Source organism: Syngnathus acus, chromosome 13 (assembly GCF_901709675.1).
Source record: "Syngnathus acus chromosome 13, fSynAcu1.2, whole genome shotgun sequence".
NCBI classification, from domain to species: Eukaryota; Metazoa; Chordata; class Actinopteri; order Syngnathiformes; family Syngnathidae; genus Syngnathus; species Syngnathus acus.
In genome coordinates this window covers 8,333,079-8,358,454 of record NC_051098.1, presented here as the reverse complement: position 1 = coordinate 8,358,454, position 25,376 = coordinate 8,333,079, and the positions used below count along the sequence as shown (strand labels likewise).

General features: G+C 42.2%; 3 protein-coding genes and 1 non-coding gene across 6 annotated transcripts; 1 reads left to right on the top strand and 3 right to left on the bottom strand.

Moving 5' to 3' along the window:
* Positions 1–81: 81 nt before the first annotated feature.
* On the bottom strand, positions 82–5,095 carry zmp:0000000529 (WD repeat-containing protein 20). The gene is made up of 4 exons (XM_037268489.1): positions 4,130–5,095; positions 3,404–3,586; positions 1,467–2,852; positions 82–1,318 (listed from the first exon to the last, which is right to left on the bottom strand). The coding sequence occupies exons 1-4, from the start codon at positions 4,529–4,531 to the stop codon at positions 1,271–1,273; spliced, it is 2,019 nt and encodes a 672-aa protein (XP_037124384.1). The 5' UTR covers positions 4,532–5,095; the 3' UTR covers positions 82–1,270.
* A 256-nt stretch (positions 5,096–5,351) lies between these two features.
* On the bottom strand, positions 5,352–14,231 carry LOC119132947 (von Willebrand factor A domain-containing protein 5A-like). Of its 3 annotated transcripts, XM_037268491.1 has the most exons (19): positions 14,120–14,231; positions 13,352–13,435; positions 12,831–13,033; positions 12,542–12,764; positions 12,258–12,424; positions 12,057–12,171; positions 11,826–11,974; positions 11,336–11,424; positions 11,092–11,236; positions 10,241–10,320; positions 10,044–10,158; positions 9,797–9,955; positions 9,311–9,414; positions 8,522–8,724; positions 6,985–7,803; positions 6,676–6,798; positions 6,282–6,418; positions 6,087–6,210; positions 5,394–5,629 (listed from the first exon to the last, which is right to left on the bottom strand). In XM_037268491.1, the coding sequence occupies exons 2-15, from the start codon at positions 13,392–13,394 to the stop codon at positions 7,763–7,765; spliced, it is 1,836 nt and encodes a 611-aa protein (XP_037124386.1). In that variant the 5' UTR covers positions 13,395–13,435; positions 14,120–14,231; the 3' UTR covers positions 5,394–5,629; positions 6,087–6,210; positions 6,282–6,418; positions 6,676–6,798; positions 6,985–7,762. The 3 variants fall into 3 exon arrangements, with proteins under 3 accessions (XP_037124385.1, XP_037124387.1, XP_037124386.1); XM_037268490.1 differs by having other exon boundaries at positions 5,352–5,629; positions 6,676–7,803; XM_037268492.1 differs by having other exon boundaries at positions 5,352–5,629; positions 6,676–7,803; positions 12,258–12,415.
* Positions 14,232–15,041: 810 nt separating this feature from the next.
* Positions 15,042–24,988, top strand: vwa7 (von Willebrand factor A domain containing 7). The gene is made up of 17 exons (XM_037266958.1): positions 15,042–15,260; positions 16,051–16,324; positions 16,405–16,638; positions 16,713–16,809; positions 17,056–17,190; positions 18,620–18,815; positions 19,012–19,181; positions 20,517–20,629; positions 20,691–20,807; positions 21,204–21,413; positions 21,481–21,613; positions 22,435–22,587; positions 22,665–22,757; positions 22,872–23,167; positions 23,806–23,942; positions 24,185–24,344; positions 24,425–24,988. The coding sequence occupies exons 2-17, from the start codon at positions 16,085–16,087 to the stop codon at positions 24,929–24,931; spliced, it is 2,991 nt and encodes a 996-aa protein (XP_037122853.1). The 5' UTR covers positions 15,042–15,260; positions 16,051–16,084; the 3' UTR covers positions 24,932–24,988.
* trnas-gcu lies at positions 18,162–18,243 on the bottom strand. Its single transcript has one exon. It is a non-coding gene; the product is annotated as a tRNA-Ser (tRNA).
* Positions 24,989–25,376: the final 388 nt, after the last annotated feature.

Genomic DNA, 25,376 nt, shown 5'->3' with positions numbered 1-25,376 from the left:
CAAAAGGAAATCGAGCAGGGCAATCGGAATAACTTCCTGATCTGGAATGAGAGCGAGAGAGGCATCAATGACATCATCATGGTGAAAGACACAAACATACTTGGCTCGTCTTTATTGTCGCTGCAAAGCATTAAAGATTCACAGGACACTTTAAAGAAGTGTGGGATTTATCTGTTACATATGTTTTGACTGAAGTCCACCAAGCAGTGCGTGGAGGAACCGTGAATTGTTTTTGTGTGTGCAAATTATTGCGAGAGGCAATTCACGTGCAACACTGGAAAGAAAAAATATGAAATACTACAAGAATAAAGGCATAATATTACAAGAAAAACAAGCAAAATGTGTCAACAGAATAGTGACACTGTCGAAAAATGTCTTTTTCCTGTCCCAAAATTTGCATTTTACTTGAAAAGAAACTATTTTCATAAAAATCCACTTTAAGATTTAGTTTTCTTAAAAAAAAACAAAAAACTGCTATTCTCTCAAACATACTTTTTTAACTATTGAAGATTTAAAATTAGTCTTTAGAAATTGTGTATTTTTTCCCGTAAAATTATGCCAGTATCCCCCAAAAATGCTTAAATTAGGGAAATAAGGCAAGTTTTCTTGAACATTTGTGAATTTTTCAAAGAAGCTTGTATATTTATTACTTTTAAAACTCATCTATTTCAGTTTCAAGACTTGCATTATTTTCTTTGCAGAAAAAAAACTTGAGAAATGACTTTCCGAAAAGATTTTTTTCCCTAGAAACTCCTCCCGAATGATTTTAATTTCAAGATTGAATTATTCTTCAATAGTTTTTTCTCATCTTCATCCCCATAGTATTGTGCAACACTTGCTAGTGCAACACGAATGAGTCGGTCATACATACAGTATGATGCTACACCGCCAGAGACCGTGGGTGTGTGCGTGTGGCCATGTGACTTGGACCCGTGTGTGACACGTCACTTTCAAAACCCGTCGAAGCGTTTCAAGAGCAACCGGCGTGAATTTAAGAGACGGTGACGTCATGACATAATTCCCTAAAAGACATTCAGTGCGTTGCCATGTGTTCAATTGCTTCCCGTAGAGCCTCCTTGCCATTAGAGTACTTTACTATTTACAGTATAAATTACTACACAGTCTCATGATAAAATAAATTACTTAAATACAGCTGGCCGTGGCTTCTGCAGGATGAGCGGAGGAGGGTTTAATACTGCATCGGTGAGGTGGTCTGGTCTTGACGGTTGCCCTCCATTTTGGGATGGTGGGTAGAGGGATGAAGGTGCAGCTATACCACCGTGCCACTTGGAGAGTTTCCATTCTGTGCTGTTAAGGTCTGCAAGAGAAGACACACCCAAAAATAAAAAAAAGTCATTTAGAACAGTTAGTGTTCATCACAGGCTTGGACTGTCCAATCAGCATCAAACTTGCAACCTAGTAACTTTGGCAACAGCCTTCAGATTACAAAGGTCGACTGTACGTACCGCCTTGCCAGGCCTGGCCCAGGTGCAGATGAGCCCCTCCTGGCACGCCGTGATGATGCAGTCGTCCATAAAGACGAGTACGGTGAGTCTCTCGTGGGCGATCTTCTTGCATACCAGCGGCTCCAGGAGAGGCACCTCGTGCATGCGCGGGCACAGCGTGGTGCCCAGCACCTTGGCGGCGTCGAGGCGACCGCTACCCCGCGGTGCCACGTTGATCTTATCGTTACTCTTGCTGATATTACCCAGGCTGTGGTAGCGCTTGTGTTCTTTCTCCACCCCGCCCCCCACCACTGACTTGTCCGACTTGCGCTCCTGAAGGGAAAGCGTGGCAAAGCGACCGATGCTGAACGGCGCCGTGTTACCTGGGCCGCTACCCACCGTACCGGTGCCGCTTCCTGTTACCCCAGTACCGCCCTCTGTGGTGCCCTGGCTCTTGGAGGTGTTTGCGACTGCTGGGTGGGGAAGTGAATTGGAACGGGAGAGGGATCGAGGGAGCGGGAGAGGCAGCGTAGGAGGGTTGGAAGTGCCAACAACAGGCGGGTGGTGGTGGCCCTCCACTCCACCACCCCCAGAGGTGGGCAATGTGGGTCCAAACGTATTGGTAAAAGCGCGGGAAAGCGGCAGGCGAGGGTACAGAATGTCATCTGTGAGGTCCCACAGGCAAAACTGCGTGTCCTGCCCGACGGATCCAAATCGGTAGGTGACGGCTGCTGAGCCGCCGCCCTTGGAGCTGTGCCGAGAGAGCCGTGACAAGGTGCTGCTGGTGCGCACCCGCCCAAAGTGTGGGGCGGTGTTGTTGGGCACCCCACTCTGGTGGAGGTCCTCCTCACTCCCACTGAGTTCCATAGGCTCCTCGTCCTCCAGGGAGGTGGTGAAAGGGTCAAATGCCACCACGTTGACCCAGGATTTGTGTCCGTGCCCGCGGGCCACCACCCGGCTCTCAGCGAAGGACCACACAGTGACCAAGTCGTCCTCGCCTCCCGTGGCCAGGTACTTGCCATCTGGGCTCCACGAGACGCACAACAGGCCTCCGAAATAACTCCTCATCACACCCTGGAGCTCCATGGAGTCAAAATGAAAGACCCGCAGGCAGCCGTCCTGGCCCACGCAAGCCACATGGACCCCGTCGGGCGAGAAGGAGAACTCATTGAGGCCGCCCTCGCCCACGGCCCAGCGTAGAAGAGGGTTTCGGGGTGTCTTGGTCTTGCAGGCGTACACGGCAAAGCCCTCGCCTTGGCGCAGAAGCGAGTACTGAGGGGCAGCCGTGCCGCACGAGTGCTCCACGTTGTAGAGGTACAGGTGGCCGCTGGCGTGAGAGGCCAGGAACAGGTTCTCAGACTTGGGGAGCCATTTCAGACACGTCACCTTGGATTTGTCGATAAGACGCTGCGCAGGCAAAATGGGAGACAAATTGGAGGCTTCTTAGTGTCCTTTACATTGGTAAATCATTTTTATTTTAAAAGGCAAACACTTGAAAACACTCGCCCTGCCTTGAAACCCTAATTTGAAACCCCATCTCTGAACTCTGGTGGCTTGAAACCCAAACAGTAGTTACTTACCCTAATTTTTAACATCAACCTGTCAGCCCAACCCTTTACACACAAACTGCCTTGAAACCAGACTTGAAATCCTAGTTTGAAACAGGAATGAAACTGAAAACCCAAAGCCTATCTTGAAACTCAAATTTAAAAACAAAACACTATTTTGAAAGTCCAGCCTTGGCTTGAAACCCCAACCCTAGTTTAATACCTTAACCCAAGAGCCCATATGAAGCCCTAAGACCCCTAACCATACTTACCTAACCCCATGACAAGACCCTACATCAAATTTCTTAAATCTTGATTTAAGAAACCCGAATCTTGCCTTAAAATGAACCCTGATTTGAAATCCTAACACTGGATTGAACACCTCATTAGAAACTGCATTGCATTCAGTACCTCTTCATTGAAGAGCTTGCTGGTCTCCTTCTTGATGGGGTCCAAGTACTGCACCTGCCCAGCCGAGAAGCCAACGATGAGTGCCACGCTGTCAGCTGAAGCCGAGTACTGGTTGAAGTCATGACATGTGGGCTGCGTGCCCTTGTAAATCCTCTTGTCGATGGGCTTGCTCAGGTCCACTGCCTGATGCACATGTGCGCACACACACACGGACACAAAGTAGCTTGAGAAAATGTGATGACACCAAATACCTGCAGCAAATTAACAGAGGATTGTAACCCTAACTCTTGGCTTGAACCCCATCATTAAATCCCTTACCAAACTTTCTTTACCCTGCTTATTACCGTGTGATGACACCGAAGGTGCTTTGGATTACTGCCTCATTTGAATCAGCTAAGATGAGTCATGAAGCGCATCTTTTTGACATCTTTGCTCCTCAACCACCTCTGTCCACCTTCTGCTGCGTGACTCACCCTCAAAGGGCATCTAAACACACTAATTGTGATGCCTTTTTGACTATTAACTTGAATCACCACGTGACACCAAAGACAGCTTAAATAAATGAAACGTTGTGTTTGTTACTAGCAGGAAATAAACGGCAAATTCGCACGTCCAGAAGCCGTGAAACGGTAGCTAAGTGCTAGGCTAGTTAGCATGCAAGGCTAACACCGACGGTCCACTTGCTCCCGTGACCCGGGTGGAGAGGGCCGTCCGGCCGGGGCTCACCTTCTTGATATTAGTGTACGTGTAGAAATAAAGCTCCCTGCCGATATTAAAGCACACCCGCTCCGACTCCTCGCCTGGGTCTTCGGGTTGGAGCTTGACCATGGAGACCCGCACCGGCGGCAGAAAACCCGCCGGGGAGGAGTTGGCTGCGGCATTCGTCGAGGAGGCGACGGCAGCGGCTGCAGCGGCGGCTCCGGGCCCCTGCAGCAGCCCGACCCCTGCGCTGGGAATCGGGCCGGCTCCAGCCGCGGGGCCCAGCGTGGCTCCGGCGGATGAACCCCTTGGCAGCCCGCTCCGCTGCTGTGAGTCGGAGAGGGTGAGCAGCTTGTAGAAGCCCTCTCTGGTCCGGAACTGCGACTTAATCTCATTGATATCCTTTAGAGCGCCGCCATCTCCGGCCATTTTTAGTCCAAACGAGCCGTTAGGGAAATTTTTGATCAGAAAACAATAAAGCCCCGATAATATATATATTTTTAAAGGGGAGGGGGGGCAAGTATTACTGGAGCTGAAATGGGAGCGGCGAAGGCGAGCAGCCAGGCTCAGCTAGGCCGACCAGCGCTGCCAGTGTGACCTGCTGCATTTTACACCCGTATCAGCCACAAGAGAGCTGCTGGCTGAAGACTCAAGGCCGACGGGGAGGCCCTATGAGCCGGCGACGGCATCATCCTCAACCCGGTCCCTGCCTCACTCCACTCGACCGCAAAAGAGTTGTGAGCGGAAATGCGCACGCCCGCCTGCCTGGAGCTGCAGCTGCGCACTGAAGCCAAGCTTGGCTGAGTAAACATGAAGCACGCGGGTCTCATTTTGGACCTTATCTGATCATCAAATGGCCCACTTTAACTTTTCTTAAAGGGATGACTAACTCACTATCACTACAGCTTGAAACTCTACTGAACCCTAACCCTGCATGTTAACTCTTGAACCGTGTTTGAAACACTAACCTGTCTGTTATAAAACTGCTACCATTGTTTGGAACCCTTAAGTTGCCTTAAATCTTCACCCTCTTTTAAAACACTAGCCCAGGCCAGAAGGTCTACCTCACCCTAGCCATATGCTCATGGTTGTTTGGGTAATATAGCCTTACTTTTAGCGGCACAAAGCAGAGGTTCATGATCATCACCTACACTCATGCATTTAAAAATAAAATAAATAAAAATACACACCACATTTTTCACTCAGAGGTGAGTGACTACACTAAAAAAAGAAAAAAAAACTGACATCCCATCTGAAGTCTTTATTATTCAAACTCATTACATATATATTGTTGATTTAAATGTTTTGACTACATTATCAATAGGAAAACATTAATACAATTGTCACTTGCTGCAGACTGATCAATGACCAAATAAGGAAGAATGCCAAATAGTGCAGAGCATAGGGAAAAAAAATCCACAGAAGGTCCTTCACTGTGTTGCAGACTTTAAAGACCGAGGCTGTCTTTTTGGACGTTGCAGCCCAACAGAGTGTTTCCAGCCGTGACACACTCTGCAATACATGGCACTTTAAAAACACACACACCGACACGCACACATACACACGTACACACGCATGCACGCACACACACACATGAAAGAACACGGTGGGTGAAAATATCACTTCATCAATGCATTTCAACACTTATCCCAATTCCAAATGGTTCAACAACACCTACCAGAGCGGTCATGTTTATTTTTTAATTTTTCTACTCTATATGCAAAAATAATTAGTGTACCTATGAATTTTTTTAATGAGAATTTCCAAATGGAAATAAATATTTAGGTTTACCAGTAATTTAGATTTGACATGTTCGACACAACCCTTGTGCTCGTAGGAGTAAATATTTTAAAATTGTATCATACTTGTGAATCATTACGCCTTATTGAATCGCTACCTAAAGAATCAAAATGGAATTGGGAGGTTCTTAACAATGCCCAGTTCACCAGCTACATACAAAAAAAGCAAATCCTGAGGTAATTACCTTTCTGAGCCAGCAGCCATGACACAGCCTTACGAGCAAGAAGCTTCCATTCGACTTCAGCATCTGACTTGAACCCATGAAGCCAAACCAGAGCCACAACGGTGGCCCACACATTTCCGTTCACCTTGTTGAAGAAAAACACATTACGCATACAAGTGGAGAAGATGTCACAGCAAAATTTAAACAAGGTCTTACATTTGCCGGCTTGGCCTGTTCCACCTGCTTGCTGGTCTTGTGCAATGCAGTAGCCAGAGCCGGGTTGAGCTCCCAGTAGCCCGACGCTTTCTGGAGGGACACCAACTGTAGCAAAGTGTCTGAGGGTGGCTGGATAGCTGGGTTGTTGGGAAAAGAAGTCAAATAATCAACTGGAACTTCACTGGTGTGCAAGTTTTGGGGGTGCTTAATGGACAGGTTGCAACTAAGTCCTAATATAACGTTTTTAGAACGAGTTGTTACCTTTATTCGTTTTTCTATAGTGTTATTTGTGTCGGTTTGGTTGTTTTTCCAAATTGTTAAGTTGGATGAAAATAGAACTTGTGCTTTATTGAACTAAATGCAGCTTGGTGGTATCTGTGTATGTACAACTTACGAGGGCCAGGATTGATCTTCTGGGAAGAGAAGACATCTGGTCCTCCTGCATCACCCAGGCTGTTTGGTATACGACACTTTGCACTGCTTTTCTTCATTTTAGAAAACCCCATAAATCCTGTTCCTGGTTGGATATAGAATGGAGGGGAAAAAGTATTTTCCTGGGTAGTTCAATGATTTTGCAGTTCAATTATTCTTTTAAAAACTGCAATAATACTATACTGTTAGCGCCACATAAAACCTTTCCTTTTCCTTTAAAAGTCAGTTGCTAAAATATCTGAAAAATATTTTTGATTCTCATCTCTTTTACCTTTGGCTGAAATTCCTTTGCCTTTGAATCCATGTTTGTATGGTGGTGGTGCAAGTTCTTTAGGTTGAAATAAAAACATGAATATTACATGAGAATTAGCAACAATATAATTTTTGAATTACCCCATCATTAAGAATTCAATAGGTAAATATTATTTCCAATCCGTGTTTGCATGATGCTACTTGCGTTCACTCCGAAGAGAACAATACATCCCTGGAGACGGCATTGGAGCTAAAAAGATAAAAACATAAAAAATAGTGATCCTCATATCAATTTTGGAAATGGGTGTTTTTTTCAATTGCATAATACATTTCCAATCAAAAGTTTGGAATCATTCTGCATTTTCATAATTAAAAAAAAATCCTAACTTCTAGATGAATACTTAAGTCATCAACATCATGAAGAAATAATAATGGAATTATTTGTTAACCTTTTTGAAAAAACAAAACACAATATGATTTATAATTTAATGCATCGATAACAGCTTTGTACATCTTTTCTCAGTCAGCTTTATGATGTGGATGATGCTTTTTGATCTGGAATAACTTTCATTGCACCGCTGTGCATTTTCAAGAGTTAATGGCTTGTATTTCTTTGCCTCTTTTCATTTGAGACTGTATAAATTTGAAGGTGTTTCCAAACTTTTGACTAATACTCTATGCAAACTTTACACTAATTTATTTGAATACTTGAAGTGCATGCAAAGGCTTCTGTGTTGATTAAAAAAAAAAACATGTTCCTTAGGAATTTAAATTGTAGCTGTAACAAATGCATGATTCTACTTACCACAACATGCCATTGGCATAATAGACCTGATCCCTTTGGGAGAAATAAAACAAGAATATGTCATGAAAAGTAGCAACAATATCATTTTGGGCAAAACAAAACCTGATTGTTAATGACAACATCTTTCAGTTTGTTCAAATAATTTGTCATATGGACAAATGATTGAAGAGAAATTGCCAGAAAGTGTGCAGACTGACCATCGCTGGAATCTAATGAAAGAATGGAATGTGTTTTAGAAAAATACTTACCGGTGGCCATATTCATAATGTAAATAAATAAATAAAATGACAAAAACCTGTGACCAAAATAGAGCGAGCACCGTGTACATTCAAATGATAAATTTGTCCTCTGTCACGTCCTCTTAAACCTGTATTATTTTTGCAGCAGGCCTTGTGTTCTTGAAAAACAACCACACACGGAACAAAGAACACAAATACAATTATCTTTGTTCCTTATATTACTGCATAAGACAGAGTGTTGTTCATTCTAAAGCTCATTTTGTAATATGAATTCTTTGTTTAAATATTTTAGGAATTGTAAAATGTTATACCTTAATTTTAGTCAACCTCTGGCTGTGTTTTTATTTCAAATTTTATGTTGTGGAAAATATATATATTTTTTAAAGATTTTATTCTGAAATAAATTACCATTCGTAACCACAAACAACTTGAAACAAGTACCAAAAATTGGTACCGTTGAGTACCAACATTGGAACAAAACCGGTTCAAAGGTGAAAGGTAGCCACCCCTACCTGGAACACGTCTTTGCAGCAGAGGTCCCTGTATGGGCTTGCTGCTGCCTTTGTTGATGGCAATGAAGGAAGTGAAGGAGCTGCTGACTCCTGATTGAACGCTGACATTCACCACCTTTTTCTTCACTTCCTCATCCTTCTCTGGTTCCTTGGACTCCAGACAACGAATCAGAGTTCGAGCACCGAGCCTGTGGATTGTTAATCTGCCAAAAAGAGACGTATACACGATCAAAACAATAACAATTTCTCATATTTAATACAGACAATTACTGTTTATTAACTAACAATAACGTATCTCTGTTCTATCTATACCAGCAGTGTATATTGATAGACTGAAGAATGAATATGCTTGTCTACTATGGTACATCATTTTTGTATCCAACTTTTACCATCTACACAACAGAATAAGTCATAGCATGCACACACTGAACTAAACAAAATTAAATTATTAAATATATTGTGATGAGATCATCATTTCCGTGTATACAATATACTCTAGTGGCTTGAGATTTTTCTGATGTAAACAATACACTTTGGCTCAATAAAGGTTGGAAGAACTGCTTTAGTGAGTTTTGACAACATAAAGACAAACTATTCACGCTCACACATAAGGACACGCATGTTTTTCAAATGTGGGAGGAAGCCAGAGTACTCGAAGAACGCGCACAAACTCGGGGCAGACATATAAATTCCACCCAAAAGGGGTCAGGCCTGAGTCGGGATTCAGACCCAAAACTGTGAGGTAGTGCTGCAGTATTGTGTGTATTGCATGAATAAAGACTGCATTACCCAGTGTCCTCTGTGGGATGGAAAGCGAAGGCAAGCTTGTTCTGGAACGGATGGCCTGCTAAACTGTACTTCACAGTTACGCAACCATCTGTTTCCTCCGAACTCTGAGAAAACATTGCAGGGTTAAAGGCATGCTACGTATATCATTGTTGCCAATGTCCCATGTTCAAATTTAATGAGTTAAAAGTCCCGACTCACTGTTTTCTTGGTACTGGTATCATGATTGCGAAATGTCATTCCGTAAAATATAGTTCATATTTTTTAACAGATGTTAATTTGAGATTAGAAACTGTTTACAATAATATAATTCTATTGTTCATGTGTCAACATTTTTTTTAAAAACTTTTAAAAATTCAATTTGATGTTTTAATGCCAGTCAAGAACTTGTTTTCAGATTCATGGATTCCAAGATTTTTGCAGGATCCGCAGGTACTCTGCTTTTGCGGATAAAGTTGGGTGTTTTGTTTACTCAGAGCTGTTGCCTACCTGTCCAGTAAGCTGCGCATAAATGAGAGAGCGTTGACCCTGGAAAATAGCTGTGAGAGGCGGAGACAGAGGTGTGACCGACACTCCTTTTGGCAAATCCCATGTAACCGAAATGTCCTCCACAGCCGGTTGCAAAGCAAACTGCAGCGATTGCATCACCTAGTAAAATTAAATCAATGATTTAATCAAGGTGTGTGTGCCTTTGAGACGATTGTATTTGCGTTTAACAACATCATTCGGCACAAACCTTGGCTTGCATTCTGTCAGTGCCTGCGATGAATTGAGCGTGACCTCCTCCCTCCTTGGCCAAACCATTGATGAGAGCGGTGCTGGCCCCTTCTCCGATCCCAAAAGAGAAACACCTGCAATACTTTGGTTTAAACACACACTGAAACAAGACGTGGCATAGTGACTATTTATAACATATACTGTATGTGGTTAAACCTGTGGGTACTGGAATTCTTCTTCACTAAGCTTGTAACGTCTTTGGTGTTACCCACTTCGCCGTCAGTGAAGAGAAAGAGCTGGAAGGACAGTTTACATTTGGCTTAAAAGTGACAGCCTCAATCTTATGATTATGCAGTCAGAGAAAGGTCACAAGACAGTCCATTCCAAGTTGCCAAAGTGAACACACAAGAGTTTGGCAAGCGCTACTCGCTCAGCCTGTTATACAGAACTTGAATGTGTGTTCTGGTGTGTTATAAGCTACACTGTCTTTGTGCAGAACAGAATTTGCAGTCGTAGTGACCCGGCCATCCGTTCGGTCCCTGGGGAATGACCAGACCTAATCTGCCTCAGAATTCCACCACTGTTACACTACAACTATATAAAATGAGCAAAATATATTCAATGTACATAATCTATATAATTGTACATAGTCTGAACAGTAAACGGTAAAGTTTAGGTTATATCGGTCAGCATTTGTAATTCTCAAGGTCCAGGGCTGATTGGATAGAAATGTCCGCTAAAAGAGGCTGAAATCTGATTAGATAAAATATAAAACATACATGTGCAGTACCAGATACAACTTAAGGAAATGCTAGAATAGACTGTTGAATGAATAAATGAATGAATATTGATGAATATTAAAATTTAGGCTGTAAAATTTGGTCAGCGCTTCTAAAAGCCAGCAAAGAGGCCCTGACCACTGGCGGAGCTAGGATTTTTTTTCTTTGGGGTGGCCGTGGAGGGGCCAAGGATACCTCAGGACTGTAAAACAAACATTTTCCAAGACAAATCTCGTGACCCCGACTGCCGACTGGGCAGTATTAGTCATGCAAATATGTGTGTATTACTTGTCGTGGTTGATTGGGAATGCAGGGCTGACTGTAAATGTGTTCAAGGGGCCGAAGTATCTCTGTTCCTCCCAGGTTTGCCTGCATCTCCTTGACAATCTTTAGAGCATTTTCCAAGGTCTTCTCACTGTACTCCATACTTTTACTGCCATCAAACACACATAGGCACATGGACTTGTGTACACATGCGGTGAAAACAAAAAAAGATGTTGTTTATTGGTCTGAGAAAAGGGTAGATTCTTACGGAAAGATGTGTTCAAAGGAGGAACCAAAACTGTAAATGTTGAAGTAGCAGCCCATTGGCAAGCTTTTCAGAAGGAGCAGCAGAGTATCCTGTGTGGTAAGTGAGATATAATGAGTGTTCAGTTTGGTTTGCCACAGAATTCTCTGATAAATGGACAGAGATAATTTTTTAGCTTGGGATGGGTGAGGGCCGATAACAGGTGTCAGTACTGATACCAGACTTATTTAAAAAAAGATCTTTGGCAAACTCAGAATATTCTTCAGAAAACATTGATAAAGATTTAATATGTGTTCACCATGGGGAAAAGGTGGAAATGCTGGAAAAAAAAGTCACGGAAAATCCACAAAATACTCAATTGTCAGTATCGGTGCCGATATCAGCCTTATTAGGTATCGGTACTCATAAGAAATGCTCATCTGTACCCAAGTGTATCATACTATACAGCAAAATTAAGTATTCTGGGCACCTGACCAATGCCATCATTAATTACCCTGGCACTGCCGATGCGAGCACCTTGCATACTTCCAGATCGGTCCAGTAAGAACACAAACTCTCCCCTTGTGGCGAGTGAAGACATCACTGCCTGGGAGAACTCTGGGTAAACGCTCAGCATCACTGCCGCATCCCCCATAAGTGTGCCTGAATCACAACAGACAGGAAAGGTGAATCGGATTCATTCGAAAGCATCCAAACACATTGGATGAAAACTATTTTAACTCACCAGGCTCGGCAGAAGCCTTTCCTGCCTCCACCACAACAACTGGCTGGTGGGCATCTTTGTAGTAAATCAACAGCTCAATATCCCTGTCAAATGCGTGCCCTGCAGCCAGTTGAACCTGAAATCCAAGAAAACAAAGAAGCCATGAATGAACAGCATGCCTCAAGTGTGAGTAACAGCAGATCACATGGGTCTTCTACGTACAACCGCCTGGGTTTGCTCCTTGTTGACATACTGCAGAGGCTCAAGGGGACACGCGGAGTCCACTTTAGAGACCTGACGCGGCGACGACAACCTGGCAGCGAAGGTCAGACTGTATGGCACTTGAGAGGCGGGGACTGACATCACCTGGACGCCGCGGTCTTCACTTCCTGGAAACAAGAAATAGTCATAAGAATGAGCGTAGTGTATAGTGTATTGAAAACTGGAATTGTGCACAAATAAACATGTCGGTGAGAAGTGATGAAAGAAATAACAGAGAATCCTACCGCGAGGTTGATAGCGAGGGTTGAGCACCACAGGTAGACAAAACCTCAACCCGCCGTCGGCCTCCACAGCCAGCTCAGTGACGTAGTCCAGCCTGATGGAGGCGCTCTCTCCTGGAGGGAGACTTCCCACACTCAAAGAAAAAATGTCGGGACTCTGCTCACTCTCCTCTAGGAGGAAAGCCTGCTGACCAGAACTCAACGCATCGTCGTACTCCTCTCGAGCCTGGGGAAGACGATATAACTTTCACACTGTCTTTTTCATCTCGCTCATCTTTAAGAACGCACTCACTTCCTGTTTCTCCTTTACATCAGCTACAATCTCAGTTTGTCCAATCTTGGCACTAAAATGGCAGACGGCAGCATCGGCAGGCAGAGGGAAGACAAAAACGGCCTCTATGGCTTTGTCCTCCTTGTTCTCATAGTGCAGTGTGGAAACCACAGTGGCCACGTGGTCCTTCACTTCTACTTGTACTTCAATGGCCTTCAGAGGAACTAACACACATCACACAAAAGTCAATTGTCAGTTATTACTGCCAATTGTTAAATGTACTTCCTTCATCTGTTTACATCCTGCTAAAAAACCTCAACACATAAATCCTGCTTTCAAGCTGGTTTCAGTATAAATTAGCTAAGTCATCAATAATCATTTATAATATTAATATGTATTTGCTGTACGGCTCACCCTGACACTAATGACAAGCAGCACAGAAAATGGATGATTAAACGATTGTAATTTTTAGAGGACGAATATTTCAGTTTTGTGCATATAGTGTAATTAACACCCATTTGTTTTGAACAGTGAACTTCTACCTGGCTCCTTGTTGACACTGAGCAGACCACAGCATCTCATCATGATGACCAGTCAACAGGTACTTTTTTTAAAAATTGGTTTTGCTGCACACAACAAAGGAAAGACACAATTAACAATTGTTTGAGATACTGAAATTGTCATTTTTAATCGTTGTACTATGTCCATTTTGTTTTCACTTGTCAATTATTTTACTGGTTCTTTTATCACAAACACACTCTGATGAAGGTGGAAGTACAAGGCGAAACATGTCAGGTAATGCAACCTAAATAAAAATGCAGGTCGGCGGCACAGTGTATAGTCATTTGCAAATCTGCATTTATAACATATCCGAGGTTCTGGGTTTGAATCTCATCTCTGGCCTGGGTGTACGGACTTGGGTCAACAATCAAATCAGTACCAACTAGCAAAATGTTCCTTTTTGTTCCATTCTCATGCCACTAAGTAAACTAGGTCTTTGTGTTTATTGCCTCAAAACTGCATAAATTACTCTAAATTGGCCAGAAAATGTCTGTTTATTGCTGAGATAACGTAGTGTATAGACGTACATGATAGTTTTTTTCATCTATCTATGATGATGACTTATCGTGACAGCTGACAGGCAGAACAATCGAATGCATATTAACATGAGTATTATTATTAGAACGTAGATGACATAGCTAAAACATGGTTCGAATTACATCCTGTAACACATAACAAAGTAAAGCAAATAACTGCAGAAAACAATCGAAGTAATATTCTGTAAATGTGAACATAACTCTTCTACCTACCTCACGCAACGTTGAGAGTGTCTGTGCGATTTTCACACAGGCGGTAAACACGGAAGAGCAGAAGAGGAAAAACCCGCCCACTCTTCCGAGAAGCTGGCCATTCCTGCTAAAGCGCTCATGTTAAGTTTCGGTTTCACTTTAGACTACACAGATATATGAGTTGATTAAAAGGAAATGCTTTAGTTATTTGCATAATCGTGCCAGATAAGCACATCCGTTTAAATTAACACCGTTAAAAATAAATAAATGTACAGGTAATAATACATATTATGTACATTAATAATAATATAATATAATATATTTTATTGTGGTTTGCAAATGTGAACAACCACATGCCCTTTTGACATTTATTTTATAGGACATAAAACATGGTTTATCTCGGTCTTTTGTTTTAAATCATTTTTTTATTATATATAGTATATATATTTTTTTACACATTATAAAAACATTCCATTTGAATAGGGCTGTGTAATCTTTTTACATTCACTACAGATAATTCTATGGATATTTTTTGGCCTGGGTAAAAACTGACTTACTATTACTGCAATGGTACTGACGCCATGCAAGATGTGCAAAATCTATGATAAGCCACCACACCACCAGTGCCCCCACAATGGTAGCTACAAATGAAAAAAAAAAAAAGGACAAATGATTATGGGCTTTTTTATGACTAGTAACAGTCATTAAAATTGGCGGCAACCAAGGAAACTGGAAAGTACTGAGTTTGTAATTGTGATCAACTGTGGTGAGGAAAGAAAGGGAGAGTGATGGATGTAGAATGGAGGGGGGTGCAGTTAGGGAAGGTCTGTGGGTGGTAATATATGCAGCCCTATTGTGGGAAATCAATGCACCGTGCGTTAATGAAAGGGGGGGCAAGGAGGGGTACACAGCGCCAAAGGCGGGCTATGACAAATCACCCCAAGAAACACACTCAGACCACTCAGAGTCATACGGATCCTCATGTGAATCCTAGAAACTACTTTTTCGGGGCTATATCTACGTTGTTGTCTGTATTTGGTGGGGAGCTGGATACAGATACGTCTACATTTTGCACAAATGCTTGCTGTGGGACTTGTCACTTTGTGGTGTAAGTCTGCAACAAGTGTGAAGAGACTGCCAAGAAGAAAAACACAAGAGCAGGGTGAGACTTGGTTTTCTTGATTTGCTTTCATCCTTTATGAACTTCAATCAAGCTATTTTAGGAAAAATGATGATCTAGAAAGTGCATGTGCTGTTCTTTCATGACACATGAACTCAATTGTTGCAAAGGTGGAACTATTTTAATTGCATAAAAGTTAGAGCTCCTCCATTCCTGGGGTGCAAGGAGAGTCCACACCAATTAATTGAAACAGATTTGCAGAGGGGAGTGCTAAGGGTGCACTTTTTTTTTTTTCAAGGCTGACTGGATCGCCAGGCTTTGTTTCAGCCGAGCCCTTGCGAAAACACAAGCCAAAAGAACAAAAGTATTGTATTGGAATAAAGATGAAAAGAACAATAGGGCCTCAGTACAGGACAAGCTGGGGGAAAAAAGTGAAAGAGGAGGTTCTTTTTTCTTTTTTTTTGTCGGGGTGGGGGGTGGCTGATATTATTGCAGAACTGGGCCATCACTATGGGTTTGGGTTGCAAATTAATATGCTTATAAGTAAAAGAGCTTTTATTTTTAAAAGAAATTCATCAAATGTCCATTAAAATGAATAGAAATATGCTGTTTAGCCATTTAATTATAACAAAACATCTATTTTTAATCCAAAGTATTTGAGTTTTTTTAATTCATTAATTTATGATAAAAACTAAAGCAACAGCATGGAAATGTGATGTGCAAAGTCAAAACGACAACCTTATTTAAGTATTTATATATGTATGCTGTAAACCGAATTAAGATAATCTAACAGGATAATAATACAAAGCCGCATTTACAAACTTTCTTGCAGGTAGGATGCAGCGTACCAACCATTCAAGTAAGCCATGATGTCACAGGGAATAAAAAAGAGATTTTGGAAAGACAACGAGAGGATCGTGCACCGGTTTATGTTTGCTTCCCTTCTCCTGGCTTCACCGTGCACGTGCTTCCTCCCCAACTTTTGGTCGCGGGTGCTGACGCTGTCCTGGGACTCTTACACCCACCAATACATCACTGAGCAGGCCATCCTTAATGTAACCCTGGACACTCTGCAACAGCACCAGGGCCACCGTGCTGAGGAAGAGGTGCGACAGAACATTCATTGTAATTAGCTGATAAATAATAAATGGTTATATTTGTGTTTTATATTTGGCCTCCTTTTCAGACCAGACTGGGACGAAGCTTCTGGAGGGCCGTGGGGGAAGTGGTTCACTCCAATGCTGAAATGGACTTCCTGAGCTCCACGAGGTCCGACCCCGTGTATCATTTCGATTCTGAGCGTGTCGATAGTGCCGTGACAATGCTGCGCAGGTTCTGGGCTCAAACTTTGCTTTCGGTGAGGGCCAATGAGTACCAAAGTGCTCTTCACAGCTTGGGACAACTATTTCACTCCCTGCAGGTAAACATGAAGAAGGACTGAAAAGATACAGTATAGGATGGAGTTTGGACATGTTTGTTTTTATGTCTCACCAGGACTTCTACAGTCACAGTAATTGGGTGGAAATGGGTCAGCGGTCCATTTACCTCCACTTGCTACACCCTGAGGAGCCAGCCGTCCCTGTGGCTGAAGGTAAGGCTGATCTATACAGGACCTAGACTATTATAAACTTTCATCACCTTCATTAGAATTAGGGTTTGTAGTTTATTTCCGATCATGGTGAACAGTCTTGTTATTTGTTCATATGAAAATAAAACAAATAACTAAGAAAAATACCTCCGTAGATTCAATAGCCCTCGGAGAACTGAATGCATATGGAAAATAATCCTGAATTTCAGTCCTTCCCGCTAGTTCTTCATCAATGTGTCCTCTCCACAGGTGACACCCCTACCTGTATGGAGTGCTTCAGCGCTACGTGTCGAGACAACCTTCTCCCGAGACTGACGAGCAGACAGAGGGACGTCCAGCTGCTTACAACTGGCTACTTCAGCGCCTTCCCTCCAAAACCTGAAGGTATGCAAGCAAAACTAAACCTGAATGATTGTTGGTACACAAAAGTATTAAAAACTGCATTTCTACTTGTAAAAAAACAGCTGAACAACAGAAATGTATCTCTATTATAAATAGTAAACAAGATTGTATCATATTGTCGCGTCATTTTTTAAATTATATTATATCTTGGTATATGGCTTATCACACACCATACATACCGTATTTATCAATACATTTAGTTAAAGCACAAGACAAGGTGGCCACCTCATCAGGTGCATTATCCAAATACATTGATGTGTGTCGATTGAATGGGGTGGTATATTGATATTGTGTCGTATAAGACAAAGTATCGTATGTGTAATATGATGCAATACTTCTGATGTTACACAAAACGACACAGTGACATGAGCCACCTAAATATATTCAAACATAATATTTATTACCCAAAGTTCGATGAGGATGGAATTCAAACCCATGCGTGCAAAGCACAATCGCTTGAACAACTTAGTCATCTCATCTTGCACATGTATATGAACGACGCGGTATGATAGAATCTGTACAAGGCAATACAATGTGACGGCAATACAATGTGTTTGAGGCCGCTAATACAGTATGAGAAGTTACGTTATTGACTGTACTTGTTAATATAAATACAACAATTTAAAGATAAATTCCAACAAGGATGGGATTTGACCCCATGCATTCAGAAAATAACAAACGTTCAGTCCATTGCCATAACTTGAGCAGCGAAGTGAAGTGAGCACGGGCCACTGTCTATGCGTCTGGACCTGGACTGTGCATCGACTGTGCAGTCACCTCGTCTTGCATAAAAGCCAAATTTATGGTATATAGCCTGTTCTATAAGACATATAAAGTATGCAATTTAAGTGACTCTACGATGCAACGACATGAGGCGCCAAGCATGACACAGCATGTTAATTGCGCTTTTCAGTGTGCTCGATGGTATGACACATCAACTTGAAGCTAAAGATCGATGAGGATGGGATTCGAACCCATGAGTGCAGAGCACAATGGATTAGCAGTCCATCACCTTAACCACTCGGTCACCTCATCCGTCCGTCTGTTGCACTTTCCTCATTTGGCTCAGGGGTGAGCTGCAGCCTATTCCAATTTAAAGTAAATGGTAGATAACCTCAGGGCATATATTTACAATAATTCACCATGATAAAGGTAACCACATTTAGTCTTCAGTTTACCCAAGAAGGATGAAACATTTTGGAATGTTTGAGGAAGCTGGAATACCCTGAGAAACGCTAGCAAGGAGTGAATTATGCAAACTCCGCATAGAAATGGTGAAAAGATTCAAACTCAGACCCTCAGAACTGTGTGACAGCTGTGCTAACCACTAGTTTGACAGAGTTGTAATTCTTAAGTTTAACAAATGAATGCTTGAAGGCAAAACACGTAGAAGATGTAACTTGTTGGTCAGGAAAATGCAGTCATGGAGGAATGCTGGACAGCAGCCGCTCTATGGGGGCCAAAGGGGGCATCAACAAAGACAGTACATCACCTCTCTTCTCCCCTCATCATTTCCTCCACGTGGAAGCAGCCAAGCTGGCCTCCGACGCCACGCTGACTGTCTTGAGAGATCTGAGGAACACAGTGGGCCACAAAACCTTTCTTAGGTAGGAATACAGAAATCTAACACTAAAGGAGTGCAATATTATAGAAGTTACATCAAAAAGAGAAACTGTAGAGAAGCTTTTTTGTTGTTGTGCTAAGTAATTGATACGGAATTTTTTTTTTTTTTCCACTACAGGGATTAAATCAGATTTTGTTTTATAAAAGTTTGTTTACGCAAGTCTCTAACCACCTTCACAGGCTTTTCAGCGTGAAGCAGGCGCCCGCTCTGGTCTTTGTCATTGACACCACGGGGAGCATGTTTGAGGAAATCACGGCGGCTCGACTGCGGGCTCACGCCATAATCCGGAACCGAGCTGACCTCCCTGGGCAACCTGGAAGTTTCTTGTTGGTACCCTTCCATGACCCCCGTGAGTAAACACCCGAGTGATAATGCCCTTAGGCGTTTTGCACCTTACACTTTATGTGGCCCAAAAGTGGTTCAAAAGTTCAATCAAAATTTAGTAGGTGTTGAAAAATAATCAACATTGTGGCATTAGCAACAAAAAGCAAACCCGGGAGTTTTTAGACAATTAATGGATAACATGTCCTGAAAAAGAAAATTAGAGAATAGGTGAATCGACAGGTGACTAATCCGGATTATGTGTGGGAACATTATTTATTTTTCCAAAGAAAAATTGTTTTAAAATTAGACCAATCTTTAAATAAACCAGTCACATAAAGGATTCTGGTTAACTTCAGGTTCTACTATATTTGTATTTTTGTTAATGTCATTGCCATTTCCGTATTATCCATCAAATATTATTATGTCCACCATTGAGGCTATGTTTTTGTTGCTGCTTGTTTCTTTGCTAAGCGGTTGCTTGTTTGTTACTTTAGCTAACATTTTGCATATACTTTCATTTCTCTTACAGTGATGCATTTTTGTTGGCTTAGTTTTCAGGGAAATGCCAGCATTGCTTTCAAAAAGACACATTTGTGTCTCCAGGCAGAACTGACAATGCTTTACTAAAAAGCATGCAAATTGTGAAACTTCTTAAGATGGACACTGTGAGAACAAAAGTTTGCAAGCAATAAATTCTCGACAGGTTGCCAGGCAACCAAACAGCGACCGCAACAATCCAACCTGAAAAATGTTGACAGACTTATGGCAGCAATTAATCTAACCGCAACGAGGAAATGTCGACGGAAACAATTTGCAAATTAATACTGCAGTGAAAGGTCAAGTTTGTAAAAGTGTACGGACGAAAAAGTATTGGTAATACATCTCTTTTTCATAGAACCGGGGCCTAACTTAGCTGACTTTTGGCAAGAGGTAGGGATACACCCACAACTGGTTGCCCATCAATCGCAGGGCCCATACAGACAACACATTATTCACACAGACGTTTTTATAACTAGGAAATTCAGAGTCTAACATGGAGGAAGCTAGAGACTAGTGTAGTTTAAATTGTCCATAGGTGTTAGAGTTCAAACTGTGCACAGTGTTACTGTGCCATATAATGATACAAATATTCTTTGAGGAATAAAACCTCTGTCTCATTCTTGATGAACACTTACTGTAGGCCACATTGTCTTATGAGACTTTTCTTGCGTAAACTATGTGACATGGCTGAATAAGAGAGAAACAGCAGCCTCTGGTGGGAAGCTGAAGTCAAACTCTTTACTAAAGACATCCAGTATTAAGTGTATTTAAATTAAAGGTGTAACTTCATTTAATAGATCCATGTCACTAATGTGTTCAGAAGTTGGCCCGGTATATGAGACGGATGACCCGGACCAGTTTATGGAGCACATGGAGAACCTGATGGCCCTTGGAGGAGGAGATGAACCAGAGATGTGCTTGACAGCCATTCAGGTTTGTGCGTGTGTGTGTGTTGTGTGTGTGTGTATAAGTACTAACTTTTGCGTGTTTCCAGCTCGCCCTCACTCACAGCCCACCCATGTCGGAGATCTTTGTGTTCACCGATGCCTCTCCCAAGGATGCCCACATGTTTGACGTGGTGAAGGGCCTCACGCTTGCCAAACAGAGCAAAGTAAGATCGTTAGTGAACCCTTTAGACTTGATGCTGATCATTGATGAATCATTTTATCTGTGTTAATGCAAGAATAATGAAATATGACACAGGTGAGTTTTTTTTTGTCTGATTTCCTACTTCAGCTCTTTAACTATTTCAATAATATACTCTTTACATCAAAATGTTTTGTTGGGGCTTATTTTGACCAACGGCAATCAATGGACCAGCAAAATTCCCTCACAACTTTTCAAAGGCTTTAAAAAGCTGCATTGGTTTGCAAACTATTTAGAATACCACCTGAAATACGGAAAGGGAGGTATATAAAATCAAAAGCACAAGTTTTTGACTAATAATAACAATAGCACAACAAAGACACTTTTGCTGTCAGTCACACTCATCCTGATGTTCTTACAGGTGACATTTCTCCTCACAGAAGACCCAAATTACACCATAGCAAGAAAGGGGTCAAGGAGGAGAAAGAGGAGCAGACAACCTTTGCCCCCTGATCGCTTCTCCCTCTATTCTGCGCTGTCATCCTTGTCGGGAGGACTGACGATATTCACCAGCAACTCTGACATCCACAGTGTCTCCTCCATAGTGGAGGACAACACAGCAGCAGCAAAGGTAAGTCCATGAATTAGAAAGGAGCTAGCTTATTGTCATGTGAGTTCAGTTATCTCTTCCTCACCAGGTGACTCTCCTCCATGTCGAGAGAGATCAGGAGCAGATGTCCTTGCATTCCTTCAGGGTCGACAGCACCGTTAATGACGTCACTGTTCACATCACTGGTTCACTGAGCCACTGCATCCTTATTGATCCTTCAGGTACACAAAGGAGAATCATCACATACACCGCATCACCAACTCGATAAATCAGCAGTGTTTTCGTATCAAAATTAATATTTTGTGCCTCATTATTACATATTGAATAGCAAAACAGAGATTGAAATGCCCAACATCAAAAGTAGTGATGTGTCAGGAGGTTCCCATTCTATTCATTGCCAATCTTAACGATACAAAAATTAGCTGGATTCAGTTTTTTTTTCAAGGGGATTTTCTTTTCTAACTTCTTTTTGAAGTGCTACATCGAGTAAATAAAAGAAACATTTTCAAATACATTTTAATAAAATTGTACTTTATAAAATGACCATAGGCTACAGCAGCACTTGTAGTTCAGTAAAGTATCAATGTAGCTTTTCCTTGTACTGTTTTAGACAATGTGAATTTAAGAAATAATGATTCTATTGCTAAAAAAACATTTATTCTATTGACACATTTTTATTGTTTAATAAAACACAACAAAGCTCCACAAAGTTAGAAATCTATCCTGCAATGAAACTGCTCATTCACAAAATGTCATTATATCCTCCTGAGACCCAGCAATTCATTATAATCCGTTGCCGTTGACCCTTACAGAGGACATCCTAAGCTTTTCACATTTGCCATAACCGTCCCGATGTCCTCTCAAAAGGACATATTGTAATAAATAAATGAGTTTTTTTTTTTTACTGTAGTAATGTTTTGTTTTCACCCCTAAAAATTACGAGATGTAAAAAATAAATAAATTTACAAACATTTCATTTTTCTTGGTGTCTTAGGAGGTCAATGTAATGTTGCTAAAATCCTTTTACACCTTTTCCCCCTAGGCCAAACTCAGTCTCTTCTGAGTGAGCAAGGCTCTCTCGCTTCTCTGGAGCACTTCAACGGTCTGTATCGTGTTCGTCTTCTGCCTCCTATCCAGCCGGGCCAGTGGCACCTGCATGCCCAGGCCGACGGACATGTCGCATTCAACGTAATCGGTACTGAATTTCATGATGGAAATAATGTGAAGAGCTGTTCAAATGTGGCAACCTCGACTGGTTTCTGATCCACTCAGCTGATAGCAGTGTGGATTTCCTCTATTATTTTGCCACTGTTACCAACGAGACACACCCTGGATTGGCTAGAGTAGAGGGCAGTCCTGTGGCAGGTGAGGGGCGTTCCTTTATTCTTGGTCATTTTGTGCTGAATTTATGCCAAACCGTTTAAGTATGTATTCCGTATTCTTAGTCTCCATACTGGCATGTTCTTTCATCCCTTCCAGGTGTCCCCACCTTCCTTGTGCTGGCTGTGACTGGCCTGTCTCCTCATGACGAAGAGGTCTCCTTCAGTCATGTGACGCTGCTGGGAGCAGAAGGGGAGAGCCTCAAGAAAGTTTTGCTCAACTCCTCCTCTTCGCCCTCCGTGTCGTCAAGCTACACCGCTGTGGATCTGATTGGCTGGGTGGACTCCGTTCCCAGAGCGCCCTTTTGCGTCCGACTCACAGGCCGAGACGGCAGAGGAAATAAACTGGAGAGGGTCGCCACGGAGATGGTGCAGCCCACTCGTGTTCAGATACAGGTCAGCCATTCATAAACGTATTCTAGATCAGGGGAGTTGACAAACGTTTGTATTCATTTGATTTTAACACAGATGGGCTAGGTCATTCCTTGATGAGGTTAAAATAAATAAATAAATAAAATGCTTATATGAAATAGTTTATTTTGGTAATGAATAAATCATTTCCACTTTTAATGAAATTAATTGACTAGTTATTTTAAAGTTGTTTATTTATTATTTTTTCTGTTTGATGAATTCATTAACATAAGTTGTTTAATGTAATTTATTTTAATAATGAAATAAATATTGTCACCTTCTAAAACAAGTAATCAATCTAATTATATTCATTAATGAATAATTCAATAAAACACATTTTAAACACCTTTGTATATAACCACATCACATCACGAGTACACTGGCAAGAAACTAGTATGAACAGCCAATTTAGAAATTCAAATCATTATCTGAGACTTTCATGATTCCTTTTGTAACAACACACCAGTAAGTTAAGTCTGTCTCACAACGGTCTCAACTCAGCTCACTTTCCAATGCTTGGTGAATTGACATTGAAGGCTCAGACAATATTGCTGCAATGAACAATCGGCCACCACTATATATGAGTGTTGTGTAATGTGTCATCCTGATGCCTTTCTCTTCAGGTCCTATCCACACCCCCTCTGGTACCTGGTCACAGCTCCACTGTGGACTTGAACATTCTGAACCATGGTCCGGACAGACTCTTCACTCTGACAGCTGAGGATGATGCAGGATATCTTCATACGAAAGGACCTCACAGGTAACATTAGAGCAGAGGTCACCAAAGTGGTAACCCCCAAGGACTACATGTGTAGCCTTTTGTTCCTTTATACAATTTCAATTCATGAAATAAAAGCTGCCTATTGATTGATCATAATGTAAATATTGGTAAATTTTGGTAAACAAAACAGTATGTGTGACGGAAATAGTAGTCGGCAACGAGCGATAGACACAAAGACGATTACGCCTGACTTCAAAGCAGTTTGTCATTCTTCCCATCAGGTTCCATGTTGAAGCCCACAATCTTTTCCATAGTCAGGTGGGACTTCACACGCCTGCCTCAGCTCAGGCTGGAGCTACAGTCACGCTTACACTGTCAGTGTACGCTCTTGACTCTGCAGACACAAACTACGCGGTGGCCTACCTAACAGTGGTCCCACCTGTGAGTATCGTATCATCTCAGCCCACCACAAACGGCTCCTCGGACCACCTCTGATGTGGTGCATCTCATGTCCCTTTCAGGACCTTGACACATCTCCTCCATCCTGCTCGACCACCCGCCTGCAGTCCTCCTGTTCTCCAGCATGCAATGAGTCCACCTGGAACGTGTCACTGGCTGTGTGGGACAGGGGGCGCTCTGGTCTGGCTGCTCTCCAACTACACAAGGGACAAGGCACTTTGACGTTACTCCCACTGCCCGTAGGGGACAAACCGGGTGAGACTCATCCGGAGCAGCATGTCCGACACAAGGCCACATTAGTGGAGAGAGACCCTCCTTTGAACGTGTCCGGGTGGGGGCTGGGTTCATCGGAGCCCCTGTGGGTGAGCTACACTTCCAGCTGTTGCTCGGCCCAGGCTGAGCTGCTGGTGTGGGACACTGTTGGGAACTTGAAGCGCTGCCACCTTGCATCTGGTCAGCAGAGGCAACTGAGTGACACAAGGACAGAAAATAGTGGAGGTAGGCATGTGATGCCTAATGGTTTCTCTTTTTTAGTGTTGATTCTGCTATGCTGTCAGCTGTTATCTTAATCTCATGCAGGTAGAAATAAATAGCGTATTAGAATAAACTGAATTTATTTGATCATTCATGTGCTATCCTTTTTGACTTGGAGTTTAAAGATAATGATTTGCAGATTGAAAGGACCTTTCATTGGCTTCACATATGTAATAGTTCTGGACTTAAAAATGATGATGGTCTGCCAAAATTCCCAAACACGCGATTGAGACTTTTACTTGAACAAAATCAATTTTAGATTCCCATATTTTGAATCTCATGTATGGTGCGATGCCAGGATCATCCACATTAAGCAAGTCTGAATAGTTATTCAAAACGTAATATTTGTGTCCAGAGATGGTGGTCAAATGGCTAACTTAAAAAAATGACCTGCCTACTTTTCCCCATTTGTAAGGAGTGCCTGTGCTCATTTGATATTTTTAATCAGCATTTGAAGAATTCCCCTTTTCTTATTTGCTT

Excerpts from the sequence above, each read along its gene's own strand:
- zmp:0000000529 (XM_037268489.1), bottom strand. The coding sequence starts at position 4,531 with ATGGCCGGAGATGGCGGCGCTCTAAAGGATATCAATGAGATTAAGTCG. Across the intron at positions 2,853-3,403 it reads GCAAGCTCTTCAATGAAGAG|CGTCTTATCGACAAATCCAA; the intron begins GTACTGAATGCA and ends TTGCCTGCGCAG. Across the intron at positions 1,319-1,466 it reads GGGCCAGGCCTGGCAAGGCG|ACCTTAACAGCACAGAATGG; the intron begins GTACGTACAGTC and ends CTTCTCTTGCAG.
- LOC119132947 (XM_037268490.1), bottom strand. The coding sequence starts at position 13,394 with ATGATGAGATGCTGTGGTCTGCTCAGTGTCAACAAGGAGCCAG. Across the intron at positions 12,172-12,257 it reads AGGAGCAAACCCAGGCGGTT|GTTCAACTGGCTGCAGGGCA; the intron begins GTACGTAGAAGA and ends CTTGGATTTCAG. Across the intron at positions 10,321-11,091 it reads TTCCCAATCAACCACGACAA|CTCTTTCTCTTCACTGACGG; the intron begins GTAATACACACA and ends CTGTCCTTCCAG.
- vwa7 (XM_037266958.1), top strand. The coding sequence starts at position 16,085 with ATGATGTCACAGGGAATAAAAAAGAGATTTTGGAAAGACAACGAGAGG. Across the intron at positions 18,816-19,011 it reads GGCCACAAAACCTTTCTTAG|GCTTTTCAGCGTGAAGCAGG; the intron begins GTAGGAATACAG and ends CCACCTTCACAG. Across the intron at positions 20,808-21,203 it reads CGCTTGCCAAACAGAGCAAA|GTGACATTTCTCCTCACAGA; the intron begins GTAAGATCGTTA and ends ATGTTCTTACAG.